The sequence below is a fragment of the Podarcis bocagei genome (assembly GCF_964188305.1).
Source record: "Podarcis bocagei genome assembly, chromosome: 12".
In the NCBI taxonomy this organism is placed as follows: domain Eukaryota; kingdom Metazoa; phylum Chordata; class Lepidosauria; order Squamata; family Lacertidae; genus Podarcis; species Podarcis bocagei.
The window spans coordinates 4,941,331-4,961,736 of record NC_138137.1 but is presented as its reverse complement, the minus strand read 5'-3'; the positions used below and the strand labels follow the sequence as shown (position 1 = coordinate 4,961,736).

The following is a 20,406-nucleotide window of genomic DNA, read 5'->3' as shown; positions in this document are numbered from 1 at the left end:
TCCAAACTCCCTCCCTCTCTGTTTCATGCCTTCAGTTTGTATGGCACCTTTAGAGAGTTGAATTGGCAACATACATAGGCTAATAATAATAATAAAATAAATAAATAATGTTATTTATACCCCACCCTCCCCAGCCAAGACCGGGCTCAGGGTGGCTAACACCAGGTATAAAAACAATTGATTAAAATACAACTTAAAAACAAGATTAAGTACATTGAAATGCAGCCTCATTTCAGTAGAAACTCAAATCAAAAACTTTTTGGGGATGAAAATGTCAAATCTTCACCAAGGCCAGCTTTCCAGACTGGTCCTACGTGGGCCAGAAAAAGCCAGGGAAATCCCCAAATAGGAGTTGCATCACAGAAGGAGGAAGGAAAAAGGAAAGAGGGGGAGGGGATCAAGTTGATTCCAAGCCAAAGGCCAGGCGGAACAACTCTGTCTTACAGGCCCTGCGGAAAGAAATCCGATCCTGCAGGGCCCTGGTCTCATGAGGCAGAGCGTTCCACCGGCCGGAGCCAGTGTTGAGAAGGCCCTGGCTCTGGTTGAGGCTAATCTGACTTCCTTAGGGCCCAGGACCTCTAGGGTGTTGCTATTTATTGACCTTAAGGTCCTCCGCGGGGCATACTGGGAGAGGCGGTCCTAGGAGCACGAGAGTCCTAGGCCATCCTATGCATCCAGTCCCAAGGAGGTTATAATTTAAGATGGACAATGGGGAGTAACAGAAGGTAGGGGAGAATGGAAATAAATGCTACCACTCGTACACGGGGAGAAAGGTACACTGAGACGCTTCCTCTTGATGGTGACAGTGGGCAAGAAAGGAGGAAGTTGTTTAAGGGAGCAGAAAAGCTTTGGTAATGCAAAGTTGGAAGAGCAGAAGTCATGGGGCAGAACAACAAACAAGGGGAGGAAGGGGGTTGGACTAGATGACCCTTGGGGTTCTGTCCAACTCTACAATTCTATGATTGTAAGTAATTGCATTTTATTGCATTGTATTATATTTTATATGTAAAGCCAATTCATCACCGAAGTGAAAAGCAGTATATGAATTCTCTAAATTAAAATAAAATGAATTTGTTGTTCAGTCGTTTAGTCGTGTCCGACTCTTCGTGACCCCCTGGACCAGAGCATGTCAGGCACCCCTGTCTTCCACTGCCTCCCGCAGCTTGGTCAGACTCATGTTGACCAATGAATTAGGGCTGGGGAAACAGTGAGGATGTCACCAGTTCAACCCATCTTAGGTCTGTGCAGAACCTCCTTGTGTGTTCTGGTCCATAAATTGAGGACCAAAGCTCTAGGTTACATCACAAGTACAAAAACTTAATGCTGTTTTGTGCAAGTTCACTTTCACATGCTAGTCATAATAGCGAGTGGAGCCCACACCAGCCCCAATCCCCCTCTTTTCTTCCCAATTCTGTGTTGCATGCAATACTAATGTCTCACAAAAAATGAAACTGATTTGTAGAAAAGACAACCTGAAAAAATGCTTTTGTAAATTAAAATAAAAAAATTCCTTCCAACTAAGTTAGTTCTTGGTATGAGCTTTCGTGTGCATGCACACTTCTTCAGATATCACACTTCTTCAGATATCTGGTATCTGAAGAAGTGTGCATGCACACGAAAGCTCATACCAAGAATTAACTTAGTTGGTCTTTAAGGTGCTACTGGAAGGAATTTTTTTATTTTGACTATGGCAGACCAACACGGCTACCTATCTGTATTTGTAAATTAAGAAATCTTTAATCCCCCCCCCCGGGCAATCTTGCCCCTGCTTGCATCAAATGAAAAAGGAAAAATAATAATAGCTGGTGGGGCCCATTCTCAAAACTGCCTAGTCCAACCTTTTGCATATAAAGCAAGGCTACTCTTGTGGAACTTTTGATTAAGGCTGATCTACTTCCTTGCTGATTATTATCCTTATTTACTACTGCCAAGGTTGGGTACAACTGTGATATTTCTAAATGCACAGATATAGGATTCCATTGTTAGTTTGCTTTTCATTTGATCAGTTTAATCTCCAGAGGTCATTTATTTGCAAGATGGTTTCCTTAAAACTTCAAAACTGATAGTGGCATCTGAGCAATATAAGAATACAAGCCCCAGCCACTTTAGACAATGAATGCTGGCATTTACCAATGCTCAAGGTGAGAATTTATATTGCATTGAGGGTCACTAATATAAGACTTGGGGGTGGGGAGGCCAGTCAGCTAAAGATTAGGAATTTACAAACAGCTCTGAATGAAAGGGACTTGAAATGACAGTCCATCTCAATAGTGTTGCCTTTGACTATTTAGGAAAGTAGTTTGAAGGATTGCAAATTGACTAGTTCACGTAGTTCAACATGTAGTCTGCTGGTGGGTTTGTGTGTGCTTTTAGTAAGAGCTAGTAAGTACACTTATTTCTTTAAACTGCCATAAGGTGAGAGAAGTGTGAGATGCAACTTCCAGAGAAGTAGTCATGACAACCTGTTGCAGCAAAAAACAACAGAGTCCTAACACATTTATGATGACAGAGATTTGGGCCAAGAAAAGTAAAGAGTAAAGGGACCCCTGACCATTAGGTCCAGTCACGGACGACTCTGGGGTTGCAGCGCTCATCTCGCTTTATTGGCCGAGGGAGCCGGCGTACAGCTTCCGGGTCATGTGGCCAGCATGACTAAGCCGCTTCTGGCGAACCAGAGCAGCGCACGGAAACGCTGTTTACCTTCCCGCCGGAGTGGTATCTATTTATCTACTTGCACTTTGATGTGCTTTCAAAGTGCTAGGTTGACAGGAGCAGGCACCAAGCAACGGGAGCTCACCCCATTGCGGGGATTCGAACCACCGACCTTCTGATCGGCAAGCCCTAGGCTCTGTGGTTTAACCCACAGCGCCACCCTGGATGCAAATCTCTGCTCAGTTATGAGTAGATCATTCGGCTGGATCCAGACTAAGTTAGTAGCACTTAGGTCTCACTGAGATCAAGGAGGCTTAGCAATGGAAGGTGGGGGCATTCCAGAGAGGGGGGGCATAGAAAATGAGAGAGGAAACAACAAATGGTCTTACTGACTAGCATCTGCCTCCCCGGGAATGTATTTGTTAATTAAATTTGTATCTCAATCTTCCTCCCAAAGCAGCCAAGGGCAGCACACACTATTAATTTTTTTAAAAAAAACTTCAAAACAACAACACACAAACAAATCCAAAACAAATTTAAGAACAGACACCAGTGAATTGTATATTTACAATAAATGTATACAAGCTTGTCTGTGCTCTTGTGCAGTTCCCATTCATTTTAGTGCGTCCCTTGACAGAAAAAGGATGTCCCTATTAATTGATTTCAGGTTTTTTACAGTGGCAACCTTATTTCTGACTCATGGAAGTTTTCATTTCTTGCCCTGTGGAATTTTTCATCACTACACATTATGAATAATAATTGATAAATGCACAAATAATATTCCAATCCAAGATGCAATCTCAAGGTTGGATCATAGGAGAATGGTCTGTTCAATGAAGATTCTGAACATGTTATGCTCTGAATCTGTGAACAGGCACAGCCCCTTTTCATTTACCAAATCTGATTTATAATATGTGTACAAAATGTCCTTCTGGAACTCGTGATGGAATAATGGAAGTGGAATTGTAAACATAAAAACCTGAAAAAACTATTTCCACAGCCACATAGCCAGGACTGAACAACTTTGTTAGCAGCCCTCGTTTGCTAAATCCCTAGACTGATTTAAATATTCTGTGGGGGCTGATAAAAAGAAATGTAATTTGTATAATATGTATCAGTATAGCAAATACAGAAGAGGGATATGGGCATTTCAGTAAGTAGTCACCAAGGCCTGCTTTTCATTTAACAGTGAAAACACACACAGCACTCATGTGATTTAATTCCTTTTCTGAACTTCGATGGAAATATCTGGTTGGAATGAAGACATATCAACTAGCTCTGAAGCAGTGGATCCACAAGTTCACCAGTCTGGCGTAGAGCGAGATCTTTGTGTACCGACCCATATGATTAAGAAGCATTGTTTACCAGACTCCTGCTTAAGAAATTGCTGTCTTCAAAAACTTATTTGTATGTTCTGCCACAAAAAAAAAGTGGAAGGTTTGCTATTTTTCAAGTTGTTTATAATAGCTGGTTTGGTTGAAACTGTCAGCCAAGCAGCCTACTTTGTGATTGGTGGTTTCAGTTTCCCATTGCTTCCATCCTCTTTGGATTGATGCAAATCTTCATCTACATCCCTCAGTGTCTCATCACACAACAGCTCCTGAAAGTAGCGCCTTTTGAAATAATGAAGGGCAATGTGAAATCTCTGGCTTTTGACTTGTGTTGGTTGTTTCACCCATGCAAATCACATGAAAATCTTGTCGAGAGAAAGAGAAAAGCATTCTCAAGGCACAAGAATTTGTGATATTTGCGGGTGTCTTCTCTGTGTACAGGATGGCATTCTTTACAAAACTAACCACGACCATTATTAACTTCCAGTTTTCTTTTTTCTTGTTTTTGACAGGACCAGCCGTAAGGTACAGCCAGTTTGAAGTGTCTGAGCCCAAACCTCCTCCTCTCGTTGGTCAGCACACATTGGATGTTCTGAAGGATACTCTGGGGTACAAGGATGATGCCCTAGAGGAACTGCTCAGCTCTGGAGCAATAGTTCAGCATGAACGCATGTGAATGGCTTTGGCTTCGGTTGTTGACAGAGAAGAAACTTCCTGGAATTCTACCAGGATCTCTTTAGTTTTCACAACCCATGATGGAGATGTGATTAAGTTCTTGGTATTTTTTTAATATAATCTGAAACACACACTGCATTCAAGTATCAACCTGCAAAGTTTTAAAATCTATTTTTCCTGCCTTTCTTGTAGGCTGGGACAGGTAGAGGTGCTGGTATCATAGAGGTGCTGGTAACTATAGAATTCAGCATTTGGTATATTGCTGATAGACCAAAATAAAACCCACCATGCAATCTCACTGCCACATGTTCAGCAGTGCCTCTCTCTGGAAACACATGGATGAATTTCAGAAGATATGAGTTCCATGCCAAAAGCTACTAATTGCATGGGTAAAGCCAGTAGAATCTAGGCCATAATTAACAGCACGTGATACTCGAAAGCAAAACCACTTTCTGTATACAAAGCAATATGGCATTTCTTTAAGCACGGGGGAGGGGGGATGATTGGTCAATCTTGCAGGCATATAATTTAGATCAAAAGTAGAATTCTGAACAAGAAGATTCCAAAACTTTTACTTCTGCTAAAGTAAGGCACTGCCTTCCCTCCCTGAAACTAAATAAAGCTAACCAAAACTGACACTCAACAAATAATGACCATATTTCACTCAAAGGATCGGAAACAGGCCTCCTGTTATAAGTGGCCTGTCACTTGGTTTCCAGTTTAACAAACAACATCCTCTGTGTTAAATCTGAACTTCACAACTATATCTTGCTTTCCGGGGGGGATGGGGGAGAGAAAGAAAGAAAATTATTACATAATTAAGTTTAAAAATGGATTTGCAATCGCCTTTGAAGTTGTGTGGCACGGTCTTCCTTTGTTGGCTTATTTTGTAAATCTTTGTGTTGTCTCATTTTCAGATTTCCTTCTAATCTTTTTTCCTTCTTGTACGTGTGCGAGTGAAATTACAGTCTCAGTACCAGAGTCAATACTTCTGTCCATATGCTAAATGCATCGTTATATTTTGGATCAAGTGATGGCTCTAAGCATCAGAAGATGCGTGCATGGGCAAGAGTCAGGAATCGGGATGCAGGGATGGGATTGGGAGGGGAAATTGCATAATTCCCCTTTAATTCGAGAATAGCAGCCAAGATTAAAGAGGAGAAACAATGCTGGGAACTTAGATACGGCGATTTGGTCATAAATTAGGCACTGCTTTTGTTGAAAACAGTCGCTTTAAAACTCATATTTACAAATAGGCATGCTGTTTCTGCTTATTCTCTTTCTCATTTCAAGAACAGAATACATAAGATTTAAGATTGATTCAAAACCTCCTAAAGGAGCTTTGTTTTGTCCAGTAGTTTCCCAAGGAAAGGGCTAAGTGTCACCAAACCAATTCATGCAAACCCCATTGGCTTACTTAGTTTTTAATTCCATATTTAATTTTTGTTCCACAAATAGGAAGTTCATTTTCTTATCCTTTGAGCTTGTTTGAACCTCAGGACCTAATAGCCGGTTTCCTCAGAAAAAGGTCAGTGAGTTAAATGAGACTTCGTTAAATGCTTCATATCACAGTCTCAGAATGCTTTTAGGCATCTTTATCTGCAGGAAGCTATGTTGAGCTAGCACAAATTGTAGCCAGGTGCAGCAGAATGGCGATTGCACAGAATTCTGCTCAGCACAAACCAGCCTGACCTAGGATGACTGAGCTCTTTCCATGTCGGCAAGAGGCACTGTGCCCCGGGATGTTCTGACTAGTTAACCAAGAGCAACCCAGGTCAACTACCACTGAGAGAAAGTGTTGAAATTGCTTCGAATCTGGGGCTGGGTTTAGATGGGCAGCAAAATGAGATGGGAATGAACTGGTAGAAGAACAAGCAGAGGTTAGTCAAAGTTAGGGAGAGAGCACTTACTTATTATAATTAACACTTTACTGAAAATTTCCTTCTTCATGCATCAAACCTATAAATTCTTCTAACTGGACTATGCAAAACAAAAGCAGTAGCACACAATCTGCAGATCAACATGGAAGTAACTACAAAGATAAATTTTACTGGCTGGGTTGATGGGAGTTGTCACCCAAGATCAAATATAGTTCGTATAGAATAACACTGAACAGAGGACCTGTAAGAAGCTTTTATATTTTTTTAAAAAAATGGTATTGGCATACAGAAGTGATGCATGATCAGATTTCAGATTGTTGCCCAACATGTGCCCAGTCTAATTGCCCCAGATGCCACTCGTGGGGAACCACAATTTCCAAAGCTTCCATTTACTGAAACTGAGCATAATCTTCTCAGCTGCTACATTGTGAAAGACTTCCAGAAATCATTTGGCCACAAATATTAGTTGAATCATATCATATACACACGATTTTTAAAAATGTTGTGATAGTTTTCTATTATTTCAATTATCACCACACTACACTCAAAAATCCAGATTTTGAGAGAATGTGGAAACACACCAGACAAAATGGATTTTTTTATAAAAAAAACAACTACAGTGGTACCTCGGGTTAAGTACTTAATTCATTCTGGAGGTCCGTTCTTAACCTGAAACTGTTCTTAATCTGAAGCACCACTTTAGCTAATGGGGCCTCCTGCTGCCACCGCGCCGCCGGAGTACGATTTCTGTTCTCATCCTGAAGCAAAGTTCTTAACCTGAAGCACTATTTCTGGGTTAGCAGAGTCTGAAACGTGAAGCGTATGTAACCTGAAGCGTATGTAACCCGAGGTACCACTGTATTAGTCCATTCCATAGTATTTGAAGTACCATTTGGATCACGAAAATATGAAGCTGGCTTCTGAGACCACCATAAACCTACTATGAAGTAGAGGTTATACTGAAACGCATCCATCTCTTCATAAAAATCTGCAGGCCAAATTAAATGCAATCCAGGATTGGATTTCCTGACCTGTTGGGTTTTTTTCTTTGTTTGCAAAAAATCCCCAATTATTGGTGTTTGTGATTTCAATTAAAACTGTGGTGGAGGTGGGGCGTTGAAACAATGACATTCTCCCCACGCAATTCCCTTGATAAAAAACTGCACATGCACCCAAGAGCTCATTTGCTCTGCTAGGGAAAATGGTTGCACTAAAGGGGCAAATCAAAGCTTGGCAGGTGGCAATCTTTTAGGTCATTTAAAAAGGGGTGAAAACACCCACCTGGTGCAAAGTGACAACTGTCAGTTTGCAAGAGAGCTGCCCAGCAGATCCTGCACCCCTTCTTGGAGGCCAATAATTTCCTGGGTATTGGGGGTGGGGGGTGTTTGCAGATCCCACTGCTGACAAACTTTAAACTTGCATATGTGAAACCTTTGGCAAGAGAAAGGGACAGTTTGCACTGTGTAATCACTGCTTTGACAAAAGTGACGCTCCCCTCCGCCCTGGCCATGAGAGGTATCTTCTTGTCATTAAATAAGAGCTTTGAATCCCCTCAAAGCAAATTTTGCTCTGGAGTCAAACCTCGAGAAAATCCAGTCTGGGAATAATCTCAGTCTAATTGGAATGATATTTATTTACTTATTTCTTCAAATTTATAACTCCCCTAAAAAGGTCCAGGGTAGCTTACAATAATAAAATTACATTAAAACAATTTCGAGCAAGACTATAACACATCGCGGGCAGCAGTTGAACTCAGCAGTATGAGAAAGGCTTCTTTGTGCTGATGAAGAGAGAAGTTTGTTTGTCTCAAATTAAACCCAATATAATGAGATTATGCAGCAAAAGCAAGATCACGCCTCTCATTGAGTTGGTATATGTACTTAAGGTACATACATAAGAGGATCATTGATTATTATATTTTGGGAGTGATTCCTGTTCTTATGTAACTGCCATGTTTTATACTTTCTGGATGTCCCATGATCATATAAAAGTAGTTGCTTTCTATGTGATAAATCAAGCACTGCTAGGAGTTGTATTTCTTATCAATATATTGTATTTCCAATGTATTTCTTATCAATAAAAATCAATAAAAGAAAATTATTCTGAAAGTGTTTCCCAGAGGAAAAAAGTTTGAGAACCACTGGTCTAGAGAGAAGGTCTCCTGTATTCTTAGGTTCCTTAGTGCCTGGGGCACCTAATCCATTTTGTGGGGGCCCTGAACCTTGAACTGTTATGGGGGGGGGGGTCCCTTCACAACCAGCAATGAGGTCTGGGTAACTTCTAACCTCTTCCATGGGGTTGTTCCACAACACATCACCACACCTTTACAATGTCTGTTCTACTGACTCTCAAACTTGGGGATTGTTGAAATATATACACACACAAAAATTAACCAATTTGAATCATGTGACTCAAATTTGGTATACTAGACCCAAAAACTTTAAGCAGTATGGACTAAAATTGCTTCTGGGGCCCATCTGGGATTTGAGGCCCTCAAGCTTAAGCTTTGTTAGTTTCATAGTGGATCCGCCTGTGACCTCTTCTAATGTAGAACTGTCACAAGAAAATATGCAAATCTGTAAGAAAATTGCACTCTAGCCATATTTATGAGTCTCTTATGTTTGTTACTAACGCCAGTAAAACACATGCAGGAACAATCAGGCAGTACTCACAGAAGTGGCCATTTGTGTAGGGTGGGTTGGCTTGTTGTGCATGTCTGCCAGGCTAGAACCAGAAACAGGACTTGCCTAAATCCCATGGTAGGCAACACAATGTGAATTATGAACTTTCCCAATTCACGAGTGATCCGCAAACCAAAAATTATTTGCTGATTCTGCAAATAACTTAAAATAACGAATACATTGGAGAAGTCTGCGATCTGGTCTCAATCAGTTCTCAAGCACCAAAAAGGTGAAACTTGCCAGATAAATATTATGTTACTAATTATTCACCTAGCTGTGTTTTACACTTACGGGGCTCTTTTACAGATAATGTTCCAAAACCATTCACAAGGAATTCATTGCAAATATCTCACGGGTCACTGAGTTCCCTGAAAGCTGGGTCAGATATTCAAAGGAATACTGTGGAAACACTGAATCATGTACTTAATATTCCTACTACACTGCAGAGTTGCATAAAGAGGAAAAATTCAGCATAACCTTCAGGACATGCTATTTTTAGTTGTAAGAATGACCTTGGCATCTGCAATGAGGTGGGTGTGGCTATGAAGGAGAGGGCTATTGATGGCTACTAACCACCATGGCTATGTTCTGCCTCCACACTGGAAACCGCAGGTTTCCTGCAGGCTAATGGTCAGCTACTGTGAGGATGTGGGACTGGAGAGGCCATTGGGGAATCTTCTCATGCTCATGTCATGACTGATCACACTGATTTCGATGAAAGCCAAGCCCACCCAATGTATTTGTAAACATTTCTACCACTCACATTTTAAACATTTTTTCAAGGTCTTTTGTATACCTCTTGATCTACTCAAAATGCCCAGGGTTTTAGCATCAAGTTGGCCAACTGCCATCTTTGTAAACTGAATCCCCCCTCCCTCCCTGTTCTGTCTTTTCCAGGCTGCTGTAGCAGAGACTTCTAACTCCTTTCATTTCCTTCAGTAGCCTTTTCCCATGGCTGACTGACACCCACCCTGGAAATAAGCTAGGCGAGACAAAGCGTAGAATGCGGACCAAGTAATAGGATCCACAAGGAAACTGCAAAGGAGTATATGAAAAGGACAAGGACAAAATTGGCTGCCTGGCCCGGCATTTTAACTCCACCCTGGCCTAGATGATATTCAAAGGGCTGAGATCTGTCATTTTGCATAGCTATCTAAATACCTAATCTTATATTCACTTTGTACTACCCGCTTTTGATTTAAAACAATTCCGCCCTCCAAAGTTTTATTGTTGAAGTAAGAAATTTGATGATTTGGAAGCGTTTACAGTGGAGCATATTTTGTGGTTATTGTTCTTGTGATGTGTCCAATACAAACCACTTTAGAAAAGCTCTGTTTTCTGCAGTTTAAATCCACTTTTGCAGAATAGAGGTTTTCCAACTGGCTGAGGAGGTGGGCTTTCTACTTTTCATTTAATGGATTCTCTGTGAGGAATGTGGCTTTCATTATTTTATTACATTTTTATTCCACCCTTCCTCCAAGGCACTTGGGGCGCCCCCCTCCCCCGCATTTTATTCTCATAGCAACCATGTGAGCTGCGTCAGGCTGAGGGATAGTGACTGGTCCAAGGTCACCAAATGAGCTTTATGGACCCCAGGCCCCTGTGCCATCCAGGCTTCACTGAATGTTTCTTGTCATTCTTTTCTTTATATCAAATTAGGGGTGTGTGTGAATAAATATGCAACTATTTGAGCCTTCTGGTTGGGGTAAGAACAGCAGCAGGTTGAGAAACCTTGCCTAAGTAGGAATTTGGACATCTCTAATACCCCTTGAAGGGATGCGGGTGGCGCTGTGGGTTAAACCACAGAGCCTAGGACTTGCCAATCAGAAGGTCAGCGGTTCGAGTCCCCGCGACGGGGTGAGCTCCCGTTGCTCGGTCCCTGCTCCTGCCGACCTAGCAGTTTGAAAGCACGTCAAAGTGCAAAGCAGGAAGGTAAACAGCATTTCCGTGCGCTGCTCTGGTTCGCCAGAAGCGGCTTAGTTATTCTGGCCACATGACCCGGAAGCTGTACGCCGGCTCCCTCAGCCAGTAAAGCGGGACGAGCGCCGCAACCCCAGAGTCGGCCACGACTGGAGCTAATGGTCAGGGGTCCCTTTACCTTTTAAGACCCCTTGAAACTGCTCTGAAGAACCTGAGGGAGCTTAAAAAGCAGGAAAAAAAGGATTCCATTGAAGGAAACTGCTGAAGCGGAGGCAGAGGCGAACCCCTCTGCTGTGTGTCCTGGACTGTCACGGACTTCACCTTTACTTGCTGTACACTCACGCAGGGTCATTGATCTTAATGTAAAGTGAATCCTGTTCTGACTAGCTGAAGCTTCCAAGCAGGTTTTATTCTCTCCTTGCACTGTCCGTCCTTTGCGAGGTGGTTTACAGCTGCCTTGCACTGACGACATGGCAGCCCCTGTTTGCTTTCCTATGGTGATAAGTGGAGAATGCTGAGCAACCACTGGGGTGTGTGCCAGCTTGACAGGGCAAGGTTAACCTTCACCTCTCCCTCTTTGTTTGCAGGCGTCCCTCTGGCAGCAGTCATCCTAGGAATTAACTTTTCGGCCAAAAAGAGGGCATTTGTTTTCTGTAGCGATGCCACGACCAAATCCAAATGCAAGCAACTGGGAATTTAACCAGAAATCCAGCTCCTCTGCATGAGAAATAAGGGCTGGAACACAACCCTGATTGTGTATTGACACTTGTTAAATGACTGCAACGCAGGAAGGAGGCCAAGATGTGGGGGATCCATGACTCAGGATGTTGCTGCAATGCTGGGGACAAATGTCTCACGTCACAGAGTCACCATACATGAGGCTTAGGGAGAAAAAAGCAGTTATTGCTAGTTATTTCTTGGCCTTTTGGCTAAGATCAAGCGTAGTTTCTTGTGACCCAGAATCAGGGCAGGGCCAGCACGGTAAGCTACACAAATACGTGAATGGTTCAGCAATTGCTCACAACGGCTCTTTGGATTGCTTTAGTAATATATATTGAACTGTTTCAGGATTATTACTACTTATATTTGAAAAAAGCTAAAATAAATATGTACTCCTGGACAATAATGTTGCATAGTATTCGGCAAGGATCTAAGCAACACGTTTGTAAAGAGACAAGCTAGGTCTGGTCCCCACCACCACACAAGTCTTTCGTGCACACACATACACTGTTATGAACATTGGCTATGCTACTGCTAATTATATATATATATCCGTCACATGCAAGGTGAAAAGACCTTTTTAACCTTTTCTGGTGCTCCCCCTCTTCATGACCCTGTGAGGCAGGTTCCTAAGGTGGTGGGGAACTGAAGGCAGTGGGGGGGGGGCATTTGATCAAAACTACAAAATGAATTGGTGTATTGGTGTACACAAAATGAATTGGTGAATTGATCTCAGCTCGGAAAGGGTTACAGCCCCATCTATCTAGTCCCTTCAGTACGATCCACTGTGACTTAAGATTTTCATTTGTATCTGATACAGAACTATGAATAATAATAATAATTTTAATATTTGTACCCCGCCCATTTGACTGGGTTGCCTCAACTACTCTGAAAGGACATCCTTTTTTGTTGGGATGTGAATAGATGCCAGGAGAGGATATATTTATCAGATAATTACCTCAGAGTTTGGCAGAGTGCATCCCTTTGCAGGTTAAAAGGAAGCTAAGATTGGCTTGTTTTAACCTTTTAGTTTAAATAATCCTGAATGCTTTAAGACAGTCTGGATTTTTCTGGTAGTTCCCCCTTTTCTACTCCCCTTAAAATAACAATCACACAACGTCATGTAAAAGGCAAAACAGCATTTACTCACTCAGAATACTTGTGGAAGAGTAACAGATAAAGCAACTTTGTTCCAGCATGCTTAAAATGTTAATTCAGTTAGAAAGACATACTTAATTCTTGCTTAAAATGCAGTCTTTTTTAAAAATAGATTTTTATTAAAAGTTTTCAACATAAAATGAATTAAAAATCACACTAATCTGGAAAGGAAAAAGCAAAAAGTAAGAAAAGGGAAAGGAAGGAAATAAGAAGAGAAGAACAATGGGCAATTACCAAGGCCTCTATCAAAATTAAATCTTAACCCTTATTCCACACATGAAGCTCACACTTAGCAGAGATGTTGTCACGTTGCTGACAGAGCAGAGAGAGATAGGAAGAGGAAAGAGAGGTGTCTGGGCAGGTAGTACAATCTATAGCTCAGCCCTACTGCAACCAGGGCACAGTGTCTCTCACAAAGTTGCCTCCAGCAGAGTTTTCCTAATGTGCCTGACTGCAGTCCATTGGACTTTGGTGGCTTCTACAGTACCCCCTTCCCGCCCCCACTTTTTTTTGTTTCAGAGTTGATTTCAACTCCTACCCCACCCCAGAATTGTTTTACAATCTACCAGTATAATCAGATTTCTTAGAATAAAGGTTGTGCTTTGTTAAGGCCCTGCATCAGGAGTAATACCGAAAATTTAGGAGCACGTAATCAAGTGGATATGTGGACGCAGTGCATGGAATTAAAGGATTTGGCTGTTTCCAGACTTTACAACTGATGTGATTTGAAACTTCCTTAAAACATATTCCTTAAAACTTCCTTTAAATAAACGAAGGCTCCTTTTTATAATCCTGAGTCACTGGCGGTTGCATTCCCCCCCCCCCTCCTGCACAATATTTGCTATTACAGTTATTTAGTGCCTGTAACAAATGCATAAATAACATCTGTTTCAAGAGGTCAGGCCATTTTGCCTATAGCAGCAAGATAATATACAGCTCTGGCTTTTTCTTCTTTCTTTCCAATGAAATGTTCAGCTCGTGCTCCATATAGCACATCTATCTATTCAGCCACTTAAAGTATTAAGCCATCTAAGCTACAGCAAACTCCAGCCTTTTCAGCAAATGGACGTTCTGCAGTCAGTGGGATCCCAGGGTCTTTTTTTTAAAAAAAAAAGTTTTGTTGGTTTTATATCCCTCAAGATATCTCGTATTTTAAATCCTTGAGCGCTACTTAGCTATGCCAAGAAGCCTAAGGGGATATGCATGATTCATACATGGTACAGTGGTGCCTCGCAAGACGAAATTAATCCGTTCCGCGAGTCTCTTCGTCTTGCGGTTTTTTCGTCTTGCGAAGCACAGCTAATAGCAGCTTAGCGGCTATTAACGGCTTAGCAGCTTTAAGAAAAAGGAAACAAACTCGCAAGAACTCACAAGACGTTTCATCTTGCGAAGCAAGCCCATAGGGAAATTCGTCTTGCGGAACGACTCAAAAAACGGAAAACTCTTTCGTCTTGTGCGTTTTTCGTCTTGCGAGGCATTCGTCTTGCGAGGTACCACTGTATTTGATTCTTATCCTCCCCGTTTGACCATCACAACAACCCTGTGAGGTAGGTAAAGCTGAGAGAGGGAGAGGGAGAAAGAGAAAGAAATAAAGAAAAAGAGAAAGGGGGGGCGGCCCAAGGTGACCCAGGGAACTAAGACAGCAGAACACTCTGAAAGTCTGTTATTGTTGTGAACACACTTGCAGTTAGTGTGCTGTTGACCTTGCTGCTAGGAATTCCATCAGAAATGAAGCACTGCGGTGCTATTGCTAGCCTTAGGTTACCAGACCATCGGACTGGTCTGCCTGCAAGTCTATACTGCATGTTGGCCTTATGTAAGTGCAGAAGTGTACGCAATGAACAAGTATTTTATAAAAAAAACTGATTTATTTTATCACTGCAATACAATCTGATAACATCAATCTACCTCTTTATTTTATTTTAGCATTTCTTAGCATCTTTACAGCAAAACGATTCCTATATTTTAACCCAAAGAAGCTATTTTGGCATGCACGTTTGAGTATATCTACACCTAAAGAGACCTCCAGTTCAGACAGATTATTGTACTTCCCAAACTAAAATAACAAACAGACTCTTGACATTTATTCCAAGAGAGGAAAGGAGTGCAAAAGAGAACTGACCTTCAGACGTTTATGCATTCCTTCTATGTCTCACTTTGCATGATGATTCCCATTGTTGCTCCATCGGAAAAATTCTGTCTGCGGGGGAGTGAATAGGTATTTTCCAAGCTTGGAAGACTTGTATGCTGCTTTGCTGACTGGTGTGATGGTGTAGCTCTCCTCGTACTCTGATTGCAGAGATGATACACATAGGGTATGTTACTGATTAGAATGACAAACTTTTAGGAAATGCGAATATTCTTGGAAAATTTACTTTTTCATCCTCAGTTTGCAACAGCCTGCTTAATCTTTACTGTCTGTTTCTAGTTATAAAGCCAAGCATCCCAGACACAATACTGGCAATACTATGAATTACTATGACTATATTGAATTGTATCAATTGTTTTGATGAATTGGTTGTTGTTTTTAGCTTTCTATGCTATTGCATTTGATATTCTAGCAATCCGTGTTCAAAACTCCCATCGTTCTGGGCGCATTTTACGACAGGGAATTTCATTAGAGCGAGCAGTTTCTGAGCTCTGGGTGCAGTACTGGGCCTAAGATTTCAGATTAAAACCGCAGAGTAGAAGGAAAGGGGGACCTTTTTCTGCCTCCCCACTTCCAGCTACTCTCTGAAGACTGGAGAAGAGACCCTCTTAAGATTATTAGGGGGGTGGGAAGTTTAAAGACTAGACCATGTGAAAAATGAACATAGTATTTTAGCTGCAGTTCATTCATTTTCAGCTTTGTATTGTTATAAAAAAGCACACCTAGACATTCTATTGTTGTGCCCTTAACCTAGGTTTAAGGTGCCATTTAGCTCCTATATCTCAGTTTCTAACACTGCTAGCAATTGCAATGCTTGTTGCTGTATTAATGCTTCTGTGATTATTGTGAGCCACTTTGAGCTCAACACTGGTTGTTGGGAAAGCGGAATACAAATATTAAATTAACACTACTCAACACAGCACACCAGCTATGTATGGTAGTCCAGCAGCAGTTGCCAAACACACCTGGTAAGTCACAGTACATTGCTGGCAGGCTGTTCTGCCTTGTGGGAAAGAAGGGAACACAGTCCAGTGGTAGTGCTTTGCACACTGAAGTTTTATCCTCGGCATTTCCAGTAGTCATTGATGAGGAAGATCATTACTGGGTTAAATAGACTGGGTTAAATAGACAATAGTCTGATATAGTGGAAGACAGCACCGTACATCCCTAAACTGGGCAGTTTTAATTTACGTACACCCTGGAGGAGAACCAAGACTTGAATTAGCAGTGTTAAAGGAAAAATCCGAGGGCTCCCTTGGACAAAACAAAGACACCAACCAGGATAACTTGGAGCAAAACAGCAGCCTGTAGGCTTGGCCTTTATTGAACTGATGCATCAGGGTGTTCCCCTCACTTGCAGGAGAGAGGAAAGACCCAGAACAATGGGCTGCAAGACCTTATAAAAACTTTTGAAATTCCCCTCCTCTAGCTCAAGCCCACCCCCAGAAACATCATGCATACATTACAGAAAGGAGGGGTTGACATCATGCATACATTACAGAAGGGGTTGACATCATGCATACATTACAGAAAGGAGGGGTTGAGGGAGGAGTTGTGGTGGTAACCTGAGTGTCCTGTCACCCAGCTGGTTCCTCCTTTCCCCCTCCCCATGAGTACTTTCCAGGTGACAATGGGGAGTTTGCAGTTTCCTGCCCCCAGAGGGAAGATCTGATCATTGTCCTTTGTTTCAGTCTGTGGTGAATCCACTGTTCTTTGTGATTTTGATTGTCTTCTGTCTGGGATTATCAGGGTTGACATAGCAACTGGGCAGGGCTCCTGTGGATGTGCTGGGATGGTGAAGGGATTATGGCTGACCAGAAACCAAGCACCCCCCTTTGATAGTCCTTGTCACATGGAGTAAAAAATGGAACAGTGCAAATCCGACGTATGGTTGATTTTCTATGAATTTATAACAGAAATGTGGCGTATGTAGTGTGTGAGTGTGAGTGTGTGTGAAGTTTGTGCAAACAGAATGATTGGGGTGGGGGGGTTCCTGCTACAGCAGCCTTTGAGTGCTACTAGTTAAATCACTTCTTCAAATGATCACAACATTGTCTTCTTAAACTTTGCACAAGGAATTGGGCGAATGGCCAAGTTTCTCTTTCCTCTTGCCAGCTTTATAGCTCTTGGGAAAAACATGCCAATCCTCTTGCATTATATAGGTAACGGGGGCTGTGACCTTGCTCACTCTGCTCACCAAGCTCCTCCCTCTCCCCCCATATTAGCCCAATAGAACGTGCCCTCTCTCCACCCCATGAAACTACCAAACTCACTTTTCACCTTTCAAATCCCATTTCTGAACTCCCTTCTTCTCCTATTCTGCAGCCCAACATGGGACCTCTGTTTTCACGTCCGGCCCCATTTCCATGCCTCCTCCGCATCCTTCTTTTGCACAACCCCCTCTTGCACACAAACCACCCCATGGTAGCATCCTGCATCTTCCTTCTCCTACACATTATAGCTATAAGCACTTTTCCCACCCTGTGCCCAGTTAAAAAGCCACCATCCCCTTCTGTTCTTCAGGACCTTTCATGCCCCGGTGATCATCTTCAGCCCCATTCCCAGGCCTCCTAGTCCCTTCTTTACTCAAACCCCTGTTGCTTAAAACCACATTTTTCCTCTGTATACCTCCACTCTTTCTTTACTCAAACCTCTGCTGTTGTTTGCTTAGATTGATATTTTAAAATATGATAAAATACAGTTGTTACGTAAAAGGTTTTGTATTAAGTTAATGTAGGAATACTGAAAGGTCAATATAACAGAATGTTGTGCTTCTTACTAATATGCTATCATTTAGAGTTTGTATGACACATGAAATGTCTACATTCGTTAAATATAATGTGGTTTATTTATTTTTTAAAAAAGCATTTTGATAAGACTACCGAAATTTGGGGGCATGCAATTGTTGCTGATGATTTCATTTTTGCAGAATTCTAACATGATATTATGGGGTTGCAGTTTGAAAGGAGGCATTCTGGATCTCAGCAGGATGGTGGAACTCTTGGGAACGGTTCAGAAGGCGGCAGAAATCAACACCTGGAGCTACATCAACCAAGGAATGTGAAGAAAGTCTACTGCAGCTCCAGCAGGGAAGAGCTTGAAGAGAACTTGTGGTACCCAGATAGCGCTGAGTGACTCTCCCTGCGTGAGCTGGGCAATTGTTGCCTGCTCTGATCTTCATGCAGGCTGTCACAGTTGGTTAGAGTGAGGCAAACAGTACTCTCCTCACCACTGTGTTGTTTTATTTAATTCAAAATGATATTATTTTGGTACCCCACCCTGATAGGAATAAGTTAGAGAATTTGGATAACAGGCAGAGCAAAAAGCATGCCGAAAACCAGCCTTTGAAGTTGCAATGTGGCACCAGGAGGATTCCTCCAAACCACAGTCAGCAGTGGTACAACTCCCCAGGAAGACTGGATGAGGAAGCCAATAGGCTCTTGATAGTTACTCACTATGAATTTAAAATATTTAAATTGAGTTCTGAATGTTTTCTGAGAGAGCGAAGAACACAAATGAAAGAAACAACTTGCTTATCAGGCTGTGCTATGGTGGACTAGTAGGGAACCACTTTTTAGCACAATTCAAAGTGCTGGTAATGATCTATGAAGCCTTCCATGGCCTAGGTCCAAGCTATCTGAAAGGCCATATTCCCTCGTAGGAACTGGCCTGGGCTTTGAGATCTTTGATCCCTTCTCCTGGTCCTGCCACCCTCACAGGCGCACTTGGGGGGGGGGATATGGGAGAGGGTCTTCTTGGTGGCTTCTCCATAGAGAAGCTAGAGCTAAACTGGCTCTCTCCTTGCGGTCCTCCTGCCAGCAGGTGGAGACTTTTCTTATTCCAATAGGATTTGGGGAACTGACTGCTTTCAATGAAAGGGTTGGTGCCGTGCTGTTTTGTTGCAATTATTTCTATGGGTTTAATTGATTTTATATATGTATATAGTTTTACTTCTAGCAATGTTTAATGACTGCTTTTTCCCTATGTTTTTAGCGGTTCTCACTTTTATCTGTAAGCTGCCTAAAGTCCCATCAGAGCATATCTCCCTCCTTGGGTTTCTATCCCTTCCTCTGTTTTAAAAAAGAGATTCCAATAATTCTCAGAACATTTTTTTAGATAAACTCCAGCCATATTCTTCTTCTGTCTTTGTTCTCCCTTCTCCCACCTCTTTCCTCAACTACTGGGTGATGGTAAGGACAAACTTCTGAAAACTCAAACTCATAGTTATCAGAATACAGTGGTACTGTACCTCGGGTTAAGAACTTAATTTGTTCTTGAGGTCCGTTCTTAACCTGAAACTGTTCTTAACCTGAGGTACCACTTTAGCTAATGGGGCCTCCTGCTGCTGCCGCGCCACTGCAGCACGATTTCTGTTCTCATCCTGAAGCAAAGTTCTTAACCTGAGGTACTATTTCTGGGTTAGCGGAGTCTGTAACCTGAAGCGTCTGTAACCCGAGGTACCACAGTACAACAATAATGTTTGCCTTTAAAAACTGGATAACATGGACTGATATCTGAGAGTGAATCAGATATAGTGGCTACTGCCTCTTTCAGCTTGGGCATGTTTTAATTTAATGTACCTAAATGGAAGTAAAAGTTATCAGACATTAATGTCATTATTATTGTAGTGCAATAGAGGTTTCTAAACATGCTGGTGTTTATAATTTTGAATACTAAAAAAAGAAATATTACCACATCAGTGTAATGCTAAGAATGGTTTTAAAATCATATCTTCTCAAATCAATCATTCTTTGCATTCATGTTTAAGCTTGATTTTATGATCCTGCAAGAACACTCATTATCACCTACTCTACAATTTAGATAAGCATTCATAAATCAAACATCACAGCAAAAGCATCACATCTCCAGGGAGGGTTTGGTAAAGATTCCTTCCTGAAACCCTGGAGAGCTGCTGCCAGTCTGTCGCTTAGTACAGTGCTGGATTTGGGGGAGTGTGGGCAGTTCCCCCACACAGGGGGCGCAAAATGGAGAAGATCCCTAATTGAGGAGGTCCAGTTGTGGACACGAAATTTGGCTTTGCTCAGAGTGCCAGATTACCAAAGATTACAAAAGTCTGCCCTTTCTTGGTATAAGACAGCTTCTTATGTTCCTAAAAACAGCAGTTTTGCAAGTTTGGAAGAGGCTGCAGAGGGAGAGAGGGAGGGAGGGAGGGAGGGAGAGAGGGAGAACAAACCTTAGGTGAGGCGCCCCTCTCTGGATTCTGTTTCTCTATTGTAAGA

General features: G+C 42.0%; 1 protein-coding gene and 1 long non-coding RNA gene across 4 annotated transcripts in view; one reads left to right on the top strand and one right to left on the bottom strand.

The window, feature by feature from the left end:
• The window catches only part of SUGCT (succinyl-CoA:glutarate-CoA transferase), a 304,201-nt gene extending 295,555 nt beyond the window's left edge, over positions 1-8,646 (top strand). For all 3 annotated transcript variants that reach the window (XM_081165186.1, XM_081165185.1, XM_081165188.1), the window contains exon 14: positions 4,496-8,646. In XM_081165186.1, coding sequence (XP_081021312.1) covers positions 4,496-4,659 — 164 coding nt within the window. In that variant the 3' untranslated portion in view covers positions 4,660-8,646. The remainder of the gene's footprint in view (positions 1-4,495) is intronic.
• The window catches only part of LOC308570444, a 61,686-nt gene extending 46,337 nt beyond the window's left edge, over positions 1-15,349 (bottom strand). Inside the window, exon 1 of the long non-coding RNA XR_014001190.1 lies at positions 15,140-15,349. This is a non-coding gene — a long non-coding RNA (uncharacterized lncRNA). The remainder of the gene's footprint in view (positions 1-15,139) is intronic.
• Between the last annotated feature and the right edge of the window lie 5,057 nt (positions 15,350-20,406).